The sequence below is a fragment of the Calonectris borealis genome, chromosome 24 (assembly GCF_964195595.1).
Source record: "Calonectris borealis chromosome 24, bCalBor7.hap1.2, whole genome shotgun sequence".
NCBI lineage: Eukaryota > Metazoa > Chordata > Aves > Procellariiformes > Procellariidae > Calonectris > Calonectris borealis.
The window spans coordinates 4,377,398-4,392,947 of NC_134335.1; the positions used below are offsets into that span (position 1 = coordinate 4,377,398).

At 43.6% G+C, this 15,550-nt stretch overlaps 1 protein-coding gene across 1 annotated transcript; it reads left to right on the forward strand.

Moving 5' to 3' along the window:
• The first annotated feature begins 261 nt into the window (after positions 1 to 261).
• Positions 262 to 15,090, forward strand: CRTAM (cytotoxic and regulatory T cell molecule). The gene is made up of 12 exons (XM_075172701.1): positions 262 to 310; positions 3,603 to 3,749; positions 6,408 to 6,560; positions 6,764 to 6,895; positions 9,913 to 10,083; positions 10,648 to 10,719; positions 11,149 to 11,256; positions 12,008 to 12,079; positions 12,588 to 12,692; positions 13,105 to 13,251; positions 13,635 to 13,718; positions 14,458 to 15,090. Exons 1-12 carry the CDS (start codon positions 262 to 264, stop codon positions 14,586 to 14,588), a joined length of 1,371 nt encoding a protein of 456 aa, XP_075028802.1. The 3' UTR covers positions 14,589 to 15,090.
• The last annotated feature ends 460 nt before the right edge of the window (positions 15,091 to 15,550 follow it).

Here is a 15,550-nt window from a genome sequence, read left to right on the forward strand (position 1 = left end):
AATACCCCCAGTCCTGTCGCCCACCAGTTTCACTTTAGGGACCTGTGAGGTCACCGATTTCTCAGCAGTCGCCAACACATAGGAAACGTGAGACGCGGGGAGAAGAAAGTGGAACACCAGAGAGATGGAAAGGAGGCAGAGACCCCAGCAGTGATGAAGTCATGGTAAATCTGCTCCCCCCGTGCTGAAAAGGGACCAGCTGCACCACGGTCCCAGCAGAGAGAGGAAGTCAGCACAGACCGCTTGCGCCCACACCGCAACATGACTTTCACCAGGGTGCTACACGTCGCAGCTCTGTTCCTGATGCAAGGTAAGCGATATGCATTGTCTTACACGATCTCCCCTTTGCAAGCAGTCCAGCTTGGAGAACTCGATTTCCAGAGTTCCAGCACACCACGTGCAAGGCAGCTTTGCTGTTGTTGTTTTCCTATTGATAATGCCGTATTGTCACCCAATTTCCAAAGCACACTGGTGCTCCATTCCAGCTGACTCCTAAACCCAGTATCGATGAGACCAATTCACCTCCTAGCAGCTGGCAGCATGCTTGAGATGGCAAAGCGTTGGGAAATCGAAAGATTCTCCCTTAAATTTGGACAGCAGATCACTGCTTACTTTCTATGGCTTGGATATCTGTGTGTGCCTTTGTTCATGTATTGTGTAAAACGAGGCTAATGTAAGAAGTCAGAGTGATTTAGAAAGCACTTGCAAAATACTTTGAAAATGAAAAGCACTTTAAATGCTTAATCTCCTTACTCCTACTAGAGGATGTAGCTTATATACCTGTTTTGCTAATCTCCTGTCTTTCATACACAGAAGAGTGTGAGAGATTCATATTTGACCATGTCAAATAGAGAAAGATTTAAGTAAGGAAAGCAGCAAGACAGCTATCTACAGCTCAGGATTCTTGCAGGCTTCACTCCTGACCTTTGCAGCAGGAATGCACGCACGAACCTGGTGCTGGCCGAAGCAATGGTCCCTCTCCCTTCTTAACAAATGCTGGAGCAGAAACCATAGCAGTGCTATTGCTGACACTTTGCTAATACTCTTACACAAAGGTATTGTTAACAGAGGCCACATCAAATCTCAGTGTCTAAACAGCGACAAAGCATTCTGTAATACCGTATGCTTAGGATATTTTGTTACCATTGATCATGTTTAACAGAAGCCAAGCCTTAAGGAGCTGTCAGTTATAGTCTAGCTGAACTAGCACTTGCAGTGCCCTTTAGACTTGCTCCAAATCAGCAGCTTCTACTCTGAGAGTACAACCTCTCTTCCCCCAATACTGCCACAGACTCCTGCATGATGAATTTGTACCTGCCCTTGGCCATCAGAATTAATTCAGACTCTCACTCGCAGGTCAGCAGCCATAGGTCAAAAATAACTCATTAAACAGGCTGTCTCTAGAGGCTACAGTCTTAAAGGTAACTCTGAAACGATGCATTGAGTGCATATCACTGCAACAAGTTCTCTGTGCACTTTCTGATGGCTAAAATAATAGCAACCAGAGGCATGAACCATTCTGCTGAGTTGCATCCTGCAATTTCTAGCACGAAATTGTTGCCCTTTCTTGTCAAGAAGGTGGATATATCACTGTACTTGATGCCAAGACTAATTTTTCCAGGTAGTCGGGGCACCTGGGATCTACACGGTACAAGAACCACTGACCTCTGGAGGTGGCACGGGAGCATCTCCCACGCCCCAGTGACCGTACTGTGGTGGGCTACAGTGGCTTGAAGACCACAGCCATGTCAAACTGCCCCTACACAAGGAAGGAAATTTGACCTGTGAGTCATGGTCTGAATGAAGCCATGGTCTCTCATGGAAATTACATATATGCTCTGTTCTGGGGACTGCTTTTTTCTGTTTTAGAAAAGCAAGCAACACCCCCACCTTTTCTTGTTCAGTCTTGCTGCTCTCACCTCAAAAGGTGCGACTTGAAAGACCCCACACTGCTGTTAGTGACAGGAAACCGTCACTACAAAAAAATGCAGAAGGGCCCCATGAAAAAACCACAGACAAGGCCCTCTCTGCTACCTTAACAACATGCACCTGTGACACGGGTCTTCACAAGTGGAACCCATGCAAGGAGTTTTTCCTTTTCTACCTCTCCTCTGCAAATGACTCCCATGTGGCACAAGCCCCAAGACACCAGCGGAGACACTAACCCTAGGAAATGGAGGTGGAATCAAGAGGAAATATAAGCCAAAGGCACTGATGTGCCATATGTGATGATAAATCAGTTACGGCCACTCTAAGTTCAACAGGGCATCACCGGTGTACAGCGAGTCAGTCGAACCCAGCCTGTGGTGTCTCCTGGCTCCGTGCAGTAAGGATAGACAGCAGATCTGTATTGCAGTTTCTCCTTAGCTAAAGCAGCATACATCATACTTACAGATTCGGAAGTGAAAACATTGAGATATTACAAGGAAATCTCTTCTATAGGCTTACAGGGTCCAAAGATTAGTTAGTGAAGAAAGAGAAAAGGTCCATGGTGTACTTGCTATTTGTGAAGTCCCAAGCTACATCAGTGACCATTTTTCCGTGCCACTTCTGGCCCAGGAAATGTCATGTGTGCTCAACTCAAGGGTGAGGCATGGGATCCCCGTGGGAAACTACTGTCTTACAGGAAGTCCTTCCTCTGATTTTAGTAGTAAAAGATCAGGTCCGGCAAGAATAGCCTCACGATAGCTTCATTTCTGGTATATTTTTAAATGTTTTTAAGAAAATGAAAAGCTTTCCTGAAGCCCAAAAAGATTCATTTCCCCAAACTGCAGTGCTCATGTATGCAGTAGGAACCTGCAGCAGACAGCTACCTGGAAAATAAAATCAAAACACACAAAACAGGAATGAAAACTCTCTTACTGCCTATTAACTCTGACCCAGGCACTACTCTTAGTAATTTTTCCAGGGCATGCTTTTTTTCTGGAGAGGGCAATTCATTCCCGGTCATCAAATATTTTCACAAAGTGTATTATATATCTTAGAATGTCTGGAGAGAAAAACACACTTTACTGCACGTCTGTAAAATGAACTGGAAGGAGAGAGAATGAAATTTCATTTTAGTAACCTGTACCAGACCAGGTTTGCAGATCCTGCCTGCGAAAGAAGTTTCAAGGCAGTTCAAAGCAGCTGCAGCATTACACTTTCTGAAGAAAAGCGCCTCATTTTTCAGAGGTGCTGATCATTCACTGCTCACTCAGGTTCAACAGCTGTAGAGTGGAACATGGAATAATGGAAATTAATTATTGTGTTAACATACAGGGAAAACGTGCATTAAAAGGGTCTGCTATCAATTCTTCAATGGCTTGCATGAAGTAACTAAATATAATAATAAACTATACTAATAAACAATAACTAAATCTGGTTGCGCTGGCAGGTGAAGAACACAAACCTTTGGTACAAGTCTTACCTAGTGACTGTGATGACCTATCTAATGATTGTGATTTATTTACATCAGTACAATCACAGTAGCAAGTTTCCTAATGTAGAAAAACTTTTACACCCTTGAAAAAAGGAAAGTTGACATATTACTCTGTGCAAAACATTGTCACTTTACTTCATGTCACATTTTAATACTTGTTTTTTCCCCTCATCTCTGGCAGGGGATTTTCCAGGAGCTGGCAGTGAAACCATAACTCTAAAGGAAGGAGAGGACCTAAATCTCCGCTGCACCCTCAGCAGTGACGATGGTTCTGCCCGGCAGTGGTTAAACTCTCACGGGTTTGCAATTTTTCTGAACACCCAGCGGGGTAAGTGTGAAAACTGAATGCAGCACTTTCTACGTGGGGCTGGAGGGTCACTCAGGAGTGGGCTTTCCCAGCTCCCACCCATGGCCAGTCTGACTCACCTGCTACCCAACCGCTTGAGATGTTTTTACATTCAGCCCCTTTCTGACAGGAAGCTGATGAAATGGAAACCCCCACAAGAGTGGTCTGGCACTAGAGCTTTTAGCAATGAACTGTAGTTACCACCAGCACCACGAGATTAGCACAAAAACCCACTCTTGCCTTACAAGAGAGACAGGAGTGGACGTGCCTGAAAGCCCTGGGTACTCTTCTGCTCATCAGGGAATTCAATGTAGTGCATAACAAGGAAATTTTTAGAAAACAAGCAGTGATTTCTAGTATGTGCTGACAAAGCCAAAGTTACAATTCTTGTGTTCCCTTCCACTCCCTACACACCTTATCTCTCTGTCCGTATCTCTCCTCTTGTTGTTCCAAAGTCAACAGCTCTGCAAGATGAGGACTGCCTTAGTCTGCCCCATTTGTACAGTGCCTAGTCAGCATCCCTGCTTGTTAAAGCCTTTAGGCTTTAATGATAATAATGACTAGGGTTTATCCAAATTATATTGGGTACCCAGCTCATATTGAAACTGCAATAATGAGTTTCAAGTGTCCTCTTCGATTGCTCTGGGAATTCCAGCCACCAGGTCTTGCCACCTGCACCAAACCAGCCTACTAATATTTCCTGCAAGTATTGCCAATGTTTCTAAATGGAAAATGTCATGAGTAACGGTTGCTCCTATTTACTCAGTTAAAATAGCAAGTGGGATGAGTGTTCATTAGCAATTTTAAATGACTCACACATGTATGTATTAGGAACTGTTTCCTGTGGAATCCAGGATCCCGAGTTCAGTGCTCTCAGTACAGTGCATATGAACCACTAGATTCAAATGGGATCCAAAAAACCTCAGTGCTGAGCCCCCGACAGCTAATCAATATGGGAAACAGGGCTATTGCAACCTGCTCGGTGCTGCTTTAACATCCAGGCTTCCAAAAACCACACCAGGCTATGGCAGGGGTTCCTCTCTCCTGTTCCAGTCTGTTAGTCGAATCGCACCCAAGAACTGCAAGACCTAGGAGGAATTCCCCTCTCCATCAGTTATCTCTATTTTTGACATGTATGTATGTTCTCAGTATTTTACACCATAGAGGTAGATGAGAGTAGCAAGAATCCCTTCATTTATGCGAGTTCTCTACAGCATCGCCATCTTTTAATGGCTCTAGCCCTTTTGATGCTTAAAGTTCTGCTGAGTTGACCCAGCAATTTAATAAGGTTAGGGAAAGAACATACCCATTGATATCTATAGGAACAGACTCTAACCCAAGTGAACAAAACAGTATCTATCTTAAATCACCTGAGAATTCAGCCCATAGTTTCAACATCCCACAATTATGCTTCAGTAAGACGCATGATATAACACCCACAAGGACTAGAGTTTGCAAAGTATTTGGATCCTTGATAAGTCAGACACACCGAATTTTTTTCCTTTTACAACACAGAAGAACACCGTCCTCATTTAGAGAGAAACCAAGCTTTACATTATGCACAGACATCTTCATTTTTTATTCTGAATCATCACTGTGAATCTCTGTCACACTGCTTCTCCAATAAACCACTTCGTGAATCAGTTCCCTCCAATCTCACTGTAGCTAAAAATATGACAAGCTAGCTACAAGTCTTACATCATGGTGATTTCAAAATTCTTTAATATTTAATCACTTCCATAAGTTATAGTACTGCTGTGATTTTCTCCCAACTCCACATTTTTAAAAGACCTCAGCTAAAAAAATAAAAAAGACAGTTTTGGAGGTCTTTTTCTCCCTAATGACTGATACACATGCCCAGTTTCAGTTCAATTTAAGGGCAGAAAGTTACACTTTCTGTGCTGTGATTGTGGGAAAAGTCCATGTGACTTGCTGGCCTGACCCTGAGTACTCCCACGGGTCAACCAGCAGGAGGAATGAAGCAAAGACTAGAAAGTTGAGAGAGAGAAAGGGGACTGTACAGCAGAGTACAGATATCCTAGGAGATGGTCTCATTAAAATCAAGGTAATTAGTCAAGGATAGGCAAAGCGAAACAGCCAATTAATAAGCAATTAATAAAGAGGTGCGTGCTGACCATAGCGTTCATTTATATATCACAAAATACACCCAAAAAGGGGAAGTTATTTTTTCAAGGCCAAATAAAGGCTTGGGGAATGGGGAAGGGAAAGGTCCTCCGTTCATGCATCTATGCTCTATATTCACAGGTCGTATTACTTTTCTGACCACATATCATGTCCTCACACCCCAATGTTTGCTTATATTTATCCATCTAGAACCCAAAGAACCCAAATCGCTATAATACCTGGGAACACAGGAACAAGACCCCCTGAAAATAAAAGCGAGAAAAACCATGACATTTTCCCCGCTGGCAGCACACATCCCGTTCTTCAGTTCACTGCTGCCTCTGTACCGGCGCAGCACCAGCTAGGAATGCTTTGTGCTAGAACTGCTCCTTTACATCAAGTGTTGATGAATTTAAAAAAATGCAATAAAGAAAACTACCCTCATTCGTTACTGCTTATCTGTCTTCCTCTTACGTACCAACACGCATAGCATGCTGCGTTTTATTTTCCTTACAGCTTTAAGAGATCAGAGGTACAAACTTACCCATTATTCAAAGGATGAATTATCCATCCAACTGTCTAACGTAACAGTGCACGATGAAGGCGAATATCAATGCTTCTACTATGGCATCCCGTTCAAAAGCAAGAACAAGACTGTTGAGGTATTAGGTAAGTTCCTTCACCTGCTCTGCTCCAGAGGAGCAGAACAACAAAGCCAGCTCCTCAACTCCAGACCTGCATTTTTGCATGCAATTGTACGGTGCTTAACACAAGATAATCCTCAGTCCCCCCAAATAATGCTATGTATGCAGCCATTCATAAAACCAAGTAGAAAGATGTACTATAACTGATTCTAAATCTTCTTGCTGCAGCTGCTCCTTCTAATCCAGTACTGGAAGTATCCCGAGACACAGAAAGAAGCATTACACTGTCTTGCTATACCCAAGGATGTAAACCACAGCCCCAGATTACCTGGCTCTTGGACAACGGGATCGAGCTCCCTGGTAAGTGTTAAAGGACCAGGGATTCATTACTAACAATTTCTTCTTATCAGCCTTGGGCATGTTTAAAAATATTGGAGGGTGAAACACCTTCTGCAACAAATCAGCTGGGACTACCACTCATTCTCCACTCATTTAGTACAACTTGGCCCCCGTGGTGCCGGTTTGGGGAAAAGTCAGCACTAAATTCCAGTGTTTGTGCAAGGGAGAGGGCTCATCTGCCTTGCTCACATACAGTGCAGAACAGCAGCACTCGGCACCAAAATCCCTTGAGAGTCTGGAGTGAAATTCCACTGAAATAAAACGAAACCAAAACTCTGGAGGCACAGTTTTCAAAGCCCGAGTATAAAATCAGTTAACAAATCCATTATATTACCATGTTGTGACCAGTAGACAGACTTTCCTCAGCTTTGCTGAGCAGCTCACACACACACCAGCAGCCTTTCTCCCTCATTAATTTGTTCAGACAGCTCACTAGCAGAAGCAAGAAGAGAGCTCAGGAAACACAGCCTTGCGAGGCTCTCCCCAGTGAGAGGTCTGCACACATCTGGGTGGACGCACGTGAGGAGGAACAGAGCCACCACGCAGCTCGATTTAACTTGTGTACTATATAAACAGCTGCTTTGAAGGCCATGTTCTAATAATAGCTATCTTATTAGCTGTAACTGTAGCACGGTAGAGAGGAAATGCATATCTGTATCGAAGTGTGAGGAAAATACCCATAGATGCAAATGTGTTTTCTTTCACGTATTAACAAGCTCTTATTTGTATCTTGTATCATCAAGCAACATATTCAAAGCTTAGCCTGTAATATCCCCCACCCACCCCGATAGCTTTCTTAACTAAGAGCTCTAGAAAACAACAGAGAAGTGCGCTAGCCGGAATATAGCTAGAAATCAAGACTAGAGAAAGAAATACAGGCTGCCAGATACACAGGCATTAATGCAACCGCATAAAGCCCTATGCTTAAAGGAATTGCACTCGGGAAGCAGCATAGCGGGTAAGCGAGCCACGTGAAAGCCAGGGCAGAGAGCTATCTGTGACTGCAGGGGGAACAGAGCTCCGGAGCCGAGCACGGGTCTTGGAAAAGCAGGTTCTAAAATCCTGCATGTCTTTGGGAAGAGCTGGGCTGTGTGTGACTGTAAGGGCTTGGGGGAATACCAGCTGTAAAGTTGTAAAGAGTTCAGGGAAGCAGTATATCGCCTCTAAGTTTTTATATACATTTTTCCTAGCGTTCTTCTAAAAACAGGGGTTTCCTTAAACTTGAAACAACCTCAGTTCTGGCCCGATAAAGTGTACTACTTGTGCCATCACAACACACAACTCAGACTAAATATCTCCCACAACACATAAAGCCAGCCACGCGTTTCTCCGCTTATTTTAACAAAAACCTATGCTTACCTTTCTCTCCTCCTCGCCTTCGTAGCACTAGCCCGGTCGGCCATTAGAGCAAGCCACAGCGGTGAGAAGGGCCCGACCTCCGACCTCCCACCTCAGGCCCCAGGGAACGCCATCAGGCCCCGGAGGGCCTGTGCTGCCTCCGGTCGGCCTCGTCTGGGGCTGGTTTTCGGAGGGAGGAATATTTGCATGAAGAGGTGCTGATTTCACCTGCTTGTGGCAGACACAAATTAAAATGTTTGAAAGGACAAAATACCTGTCCTAATTCAGTGTTTCTCAAACTTTCTGCACGTGCCTTTCCTTCTTTTTGCGGGTGACTGCCTTTGAGTAACACTCCTTTCTCCCCCTTGCATTCTCAGCTTTAATCACTTACTGCAAATATTTATACTAATTATAAAGGAGCTAATACACCTTAATTACCGGCAGCACCTCAGTTTCACCAGGGCTCAGCAGGGGCGAACCAGCTGTAATTACTGAGCTGTTGCTGACAAAGATTATTTCCTTCCTAGCAAAAACACTTTGAAATCCTTTCGAGCTCTTACGTGACCCTGCTGGGGATGGAAAAGAGGGTTGAGGAATACTGGTCTATGTGATACAGCAAGTCATCTGTAAAGACTAATTTGGAAACAAGGAATTTCTTTCATTTAAGAAATAAGCGTGTTACTGAGGGTAACAGATCAAGAGACAGCATCAGTTTGTTTCCAGAGAACCTCTACATTAAAAAGACTGTAGAAATTGTGCCACCGTGGGCATTTAAGGTAAACATCTGAAAAAACCTCTCTCTCCACCAGAGCTATTCAAACATGTCTCTCTGTGTCACATGAAATACATCTTTATTTTTCCATATCGTATAAATGAGTAGAAGTCAGTATTACCTAGAGGACTCGGAACTACATCAGACAAGTTACATGGCGCTCTCTAATTCATTATGGCAAGGCAATTAATCTTTGTGTTTAACTTCCCCCAGCTGCAAAAGGGGAAGAGTCAAACCTGCATTGTAGGGATGATGGAGGACTCGTACAGGATTTAATAGAGTTGTGCCAATGTGTATTTATTACAAATGTAAATATTGCACATCGATACAAATTTAACAACTTCTTTTTACGTTTGGGGTAACAAATCCACAGCTACTAAGACACAAATTCAGTGCCCTTGGATATCGCATAGCAGAATCAGAACTTTTTTAGATGTCGGTTGTGCTGCAAAAGGGCAAGTCCTTGCCCCGAGGCTCCCCGCTGCGGGCCCTGTGTGGCTGTGGCACACAGCAAAGCAATTTATTCTGTTCAGTAAGGACCAAAAGTGCCGGTGGGTGTTTGGACATTTTGTCGCGGTCCTGCAGGGTACCACAGGGGAATTTCCCGACGTGAGTCGTGAAACCAAGCAGAGGTTTTGGGTTGAGCACAGGAGGTGCAGCGAGGTCTGCACTTAACTGCCGAGGAAGAAAACATGACCTTGCTGCCTTTGGGCTCCCATGTAATCCATTTACACAATGAACCACTTGTGCGCAGTAATCAGGTGCTGCTTTAGCACAGGAAAGTAATGCAGATTGCGCCTGGAAGGTTTTCCATTAAATTGCTCTTGACTAGAAAGCACTTAAATGTTTTCTTCCAATGGGTGTATAGGTGACGCTAAGCACAAGTTAGAAGCTGATGGGAAGAAATGGACCACAACCAGCACTCTGACAGTCCTCGCCTATGGGCCCAATTCAACAGCCAGCTGCATCGTTCGCCACCAAGCACTAAGAGAAGAGAAGCTGATGGTGTCTTATCGGTTTGAGGATCTCCCTAGGACGGGTACTGCAGGCTCCTTCAGCAGAGGCTATCCCATTTTACCACTCTTAAGTGGTGAAAGTTATGCAGATACATATGCAAAGCTGAAGCCCATAGTCTACTCCCCCACGCGTGGAATCTATTTTTAAATGAGAGAGCTACCTGGAGTAAACAAAGAACTCCAAACTAAGATTTTTGGGCTTTTTCCTGCTTCTTGACTACCTTAAAATTCATTAAACATTAAGCCACAGCAGCTCAGGCAGGTCATTCCCCAATGCTGCTGCTAGAATTCAGGTGATGTTTGTCCTAAAGCTTTAAAGATAACTCAAAGTTTATGTTCTCAAAAAGCTGTGAGCTTCCCATGTCTTCTGCGTATTAGAGACATCCACCTGGAAAGCAGGGTGTAAATATTGTAAATTAACACTGAAGCCACTTGTCTAATAATTCTCAGAGTAGAGTTTGCCTTTCGCCTATCTACTTATCTTTAGGATGGATCTAATTATTCTTACTTCATTCTTCCTTAGATTGCTTGATTCAACAAATGTTATAAAGTGCTCTGAAAGTTGTACTGTTGGTGGTTTTTTCCAGTGACAAACACAAATCCTGCACCAGCTGCACTAGAGGTGGATACACATGTCTCTGAGAACGAGCAATCTACAGGTAGGCATTAACTGCTTGGCCTCTTTTTAATTAATGCATAGGTCAGATAAACACAGCATCTATCACCAGTTGCCATCAGCGCTGAGGGACATTTTGCACAGCCTTCAGAACAGCTTTGGTTTTTTCCCCAGTGACCGCAGCAGTGTCAGATCTGAACAGCAGCACGGCCTCCGCTTCATGCTACCCACAGCATACAGCTTAAGGGTTTCACTTTCATTTTTTTCTTCATTTCATAGCATTAAATACATTCAGAGGTCAGGGAAGCTGAAGGTGGGAGGGTAGGACTGTAAGTCTAACCACTGATCAGATAGAGCACCCAAACAGTCCAGAGTATGGAGCATACAGGGCAGGTCTCGTTTTTCAAGGATCAGTTTAATGGCAAAGTGTGTCTTCTGATTTTTGTCTTGTGTTTGGGGGGGGTTCCCTTAGAATCCAACCAACCAACCGTCCCTTCTGCAGTACCAGAGGATCCAGTAGTTACCAGCTCAGCGTCAACACCAACCCAGCAAAACCTCCAAACAGATGTCACATCTACTTGTAAGTTTGGTCTTAGTTACATGAATTTACCAAACCAGGACAGAAATGCTACTGAGAACAATGTTACAAACAAGCACGTAACATAAAACACAGCATTTCTTCCTTGTGCGGGAAGCCCTCAGTTTTACAGCCATGAAAGCAGACAATGTCTCTCTGGTTAGATGCAGAAGAACATCAGCATTAGCAGCAGCAGCCAGACCGGCCACTGTCCCAGCATGGTCTGAGTCCGGGCTGGGATTTCTCTGGACGGTTGCACTAGGTGGCACTGTGCAACAACGGTTATCTGTGAACACTGCAGGCTGCAGGTTGCAGTTACTGAACTGAGGAGTTGTTTCCAGCAGAATTAAGAGCTCCACTGCCCAAGTCGGCTGGCCAAAACCCACCAAGGCGGGCATACACGCCTGCTTAGTGTGACAGGCCCTGCAGTGAAAAATCAATTGGCTGATTTAGAAATACATGAACTCTTTGTTTATATTTGTTTGAAAGTGCTACATCAATGATTACAAATGTCACAGAATGGCTACATCCTGATAAACAACTCGTACATATGTTGATAAAGCTTGAATCTTTTAACAGGACTTTCACTAAGTGTGCTTACATACCTGATAAGGAAGAAAATCTCTTATCAATGTAAAGTTTTGGTAGACATGGCACACATTATCATTTTAGTTTTACAAATCAATGGTAATTATACAAAGATATATTGTCTGTGTGCATAAGAAAGTCAGAGCTCATCTCTCTGTTTGTGCAGGGTCCGAAGTAACGCCAGCTGCAGCAGGAAAGGAAGAATTGGCTGGTTCATTGAGTTATCGTGTCCCCAACGGTATGACCTTATATCATCAGACATGGGTGGCGGTGGCAAAGGTTGGGGATTCTCACACTGGGTGACTGCACCGCTGTGAGCTATGAAGACAGTAAAAGAGTGGTCGGGGATATGAATACAAAAAAGAAAACCTGCTTTCAGGAAAAGGATACATGCTCATTCCTGGGTTTGCAAGCAAGAGAAGCAAACTGATGGACAGGGAAAGCCCCAAAATGACCAAAGAGTCAAAGCTCAGCTTTGTTTTAATTTGGCTGTAAATGGGAACCATTGAGTTCAACAACGTGTAAGAGACTCTGAGGATTTCCTGTTCATAAAGCTTAGGTGGTCTTCAGATTAAAACAAAATACAGAGTTTCATGTGAGCACAGAGCTTTAAGTCAAGGGCTCCAGAAGACCCTTTCTGCTGCAGTACCAGGTGCCCTGGACTTCAAAGCTGCTGGGAAAATACGCATTTCTTAAGCATCCCTTTGCCCTTCAGAGAAATACTGTTCTCCTTTCCATTCCTCCAGGGACTGAAACAACATTCAGTGGCAATGTCACAGAAGAGGAACTTGCCAGGACAGAAGCCCCGCTACCAAGTGAAAATGTAACTGTGATTTCCATCATCACCTTTGGTAAGAACTCTTTAATGACAGCTTCCAAACATGCAATGAGCTTTCTTACATCAAGCTGGTTCTCTCTGACCACGTATCCACCTCCAAACCTTTTGTCAGTACACTAGGGTAATGCTGGCTTGCAATGTTGGGGAGAGACCACAGAAACAACCATTTTTATCATCTAGAAAAAAAGCTAGATTTTACTGTTTGTTGTGCCAGAGCACGAGTTCACTGATTTCAATCAGTTTTTCTTTTTCATACCAGAAGAAAAAATTTGACCTCACATCCTAAAATTAAGTCCAGTAAGGTGACTTCTGCTCTCCCACCATGTTCATCTGGCCTGGTCCAGGATATATCATTCTTGTCTTAATTACCAGAGTCTCACAGGAAGCTATTTAACAACACAAACATACACTTGCCTCTTTTACAGAGCAAGATCAGAAATCTGAAGGCATCAAAAAGAAGGAGAATAATCTCTTGCTGCCGATCTTGGTGGCTGCTCTGATTTTCGTGCTGCTCATCATTGTCCTGCTTTTTATGAGGAAGCTGAAAAAAGCTCATGGAGTGTGGAAGAGAGGTGGGTGATGGCCCTGTCTGAGCAACTGCTGACGCTGGTTTATTCAGAGGGGCCGGAGAGCTGAGGAGCCTGTTAAGCAGAGACAAGACACAGTTCCTCCAGCCACCCATTAAATGTCCTTCTCCCATAGACAGTGACTGTGACTTGTGGCAAACAACTATTGAAGAGTCCCTGTAACTGATGGCCTCGGGCCACACTTCAACTGACACGAGGTGCCACAAAAGCCAATGAAATTGTTGTCTTAAGCATCTCTCTTAGATGGTCAGGATGATTGAACCCCCATTTTAATAACTAGTCTCTCAGGATTTTTATGCTTAAGGCAGAGAGTGAGGAATAGTCATGGAAAAATCTCATCATCTTAATTACATTTGTTTTCTGCACAGAAAATGATGTTTCAGAGCAGACACTGGAGAGTTATAAATCCAAATCTAATGAAGACAGTCTGGGCCACAAGAAGAATGGACATGGTAAAAAGCTTTAACCAATATAAACTAATTCCTGTTAGAGCACTGCTATTGACCACAGACAGAGCAGATTGCAGTCAAGCTTACTATACAGAGATATTTGCAAATTGCATGTTTTGAACCTGAATATTCCAAACCCAAACCTTTCATACCCGGAGGTCCACCACAGATATTATAGCTTCAGCAAGAGTGATGCAGAAACATACAAAATGAAAATCATTGCTTTTTATTTGATAGGTTAGACTGGATAATCACAATGGGTTTATCTAGTTTCTAAATATAATCTACTGAAACACTATTAAAAACAATATGCATGGTATGTATCAGGAATGCTACTATTGTTAAACTGTCCTGAACGGCTCTCATCTGATTTCACCACCAACAAAACATCAGTGCTTCATCAGTCCTGACCTCAGCCAGCGACTACAGACGGAGGCAGCTCTGTCAGGCCTCTCAGCTGGGGTATTTCTGCTCCACGCTTGGACTTTTGTCTAAACAAAGGCAGTTTTCGGCAGGTGAATAAGCCCAGATGGCAAAAATGAGGGAACTTTGCCAACATCTTTCAACATGAGTTTATTGCAACATCTAAACTGCATTAAAAGAGAAAGGGGCTCGTAATTATTGTCAAAATATTTTCAAAACTTTCCTTCTTTTTCAAATATTTTTAAATACAAAATATTTAAACCATGCAGGTACACACCCCCTTTACAAAATCAGTAATAAATGTGTGTTTATCTTTCAGTTGTCAATCAGCAGTCCAACGTGCAATATGTAACAGAAGGATATGTGGAAACGACGCAGAAGAATCCACGAGACAAAAACATTGCAACAAATGAAAAACTGTTTGGATGTGGAAAGGAAATGGATGTATAGCAATAGCAAACCTGTACAATGTGCAGAAACACCGCTGTTTCCTGATATTTATATTACAGCATTCAGATATCAATATGATTTCAAGGAGAGCAGAAGTACAAAGAACTACCCTCAATCAGAAAGACAGTTTGGACTGCTTTTCTTTAAAAAGTGGGACAAGTAGATGGGACCAGCGCTCCTAGAAACCTATTAGCAATGAACACTCTGATTTACCTGTAATCCTCAGAGGATTTAATTAACCATTGCCAGAAATAGAGCTCATCGATCCCACCTCAGGTCCTATCAGCAATTAGGGTCCTGGCAAGGGAACACGCAATTAGCCCCGAGGACCGCAGGATATGAAGATATTCATGAATGCTTCGGCCATCTCCTCTGCAAGCACAGGACTGAGCAGGAAACCCTAGGAGATGCAAACCAGCTGGGACTTGTATTATCTCATTCTGACCCCAAACATCCAGGTGTATTTAACCAAGCAGGAAAGACCCTGATGTCCAAGGTGTTTAAAAAAAAAAAAAAGGTTGTCCTCCTTGCTAGAACTTCAGCCTCTGGTTCTCACCTGCACAACGATAACATCACTCTCTGCTGTGCACGGCTGCATCAGCACCACTCTGCAGGGGGCTCTGAAACCAAAACATTTGGGTGCTACAACTGTACAGTCTCCCACACCGCGTAGGCTGCCAGGGGTGTTACTGAGAATATGGAATTCTTCAAACAAGGGCTTGGCAAAGGTGAAGAGGAAGGGCAGTGTTACACGTGGGACTCCCCATATCCAGGGACAAAGTCACTTGCCTGCCAGCGGGCAAGCTAGGAGAATCGCTGAGACATTACACCTGCAGAGCCCCGTGATGCCATCAGCGGGAACCTCTTCTGTTGCAGAAAGAGAAAACCGAATTCCTAAAATAAAGGAAATTTACATTACCACAGAAAGCTGTATTAATTTTTCTCATTAGAGATGATTATTT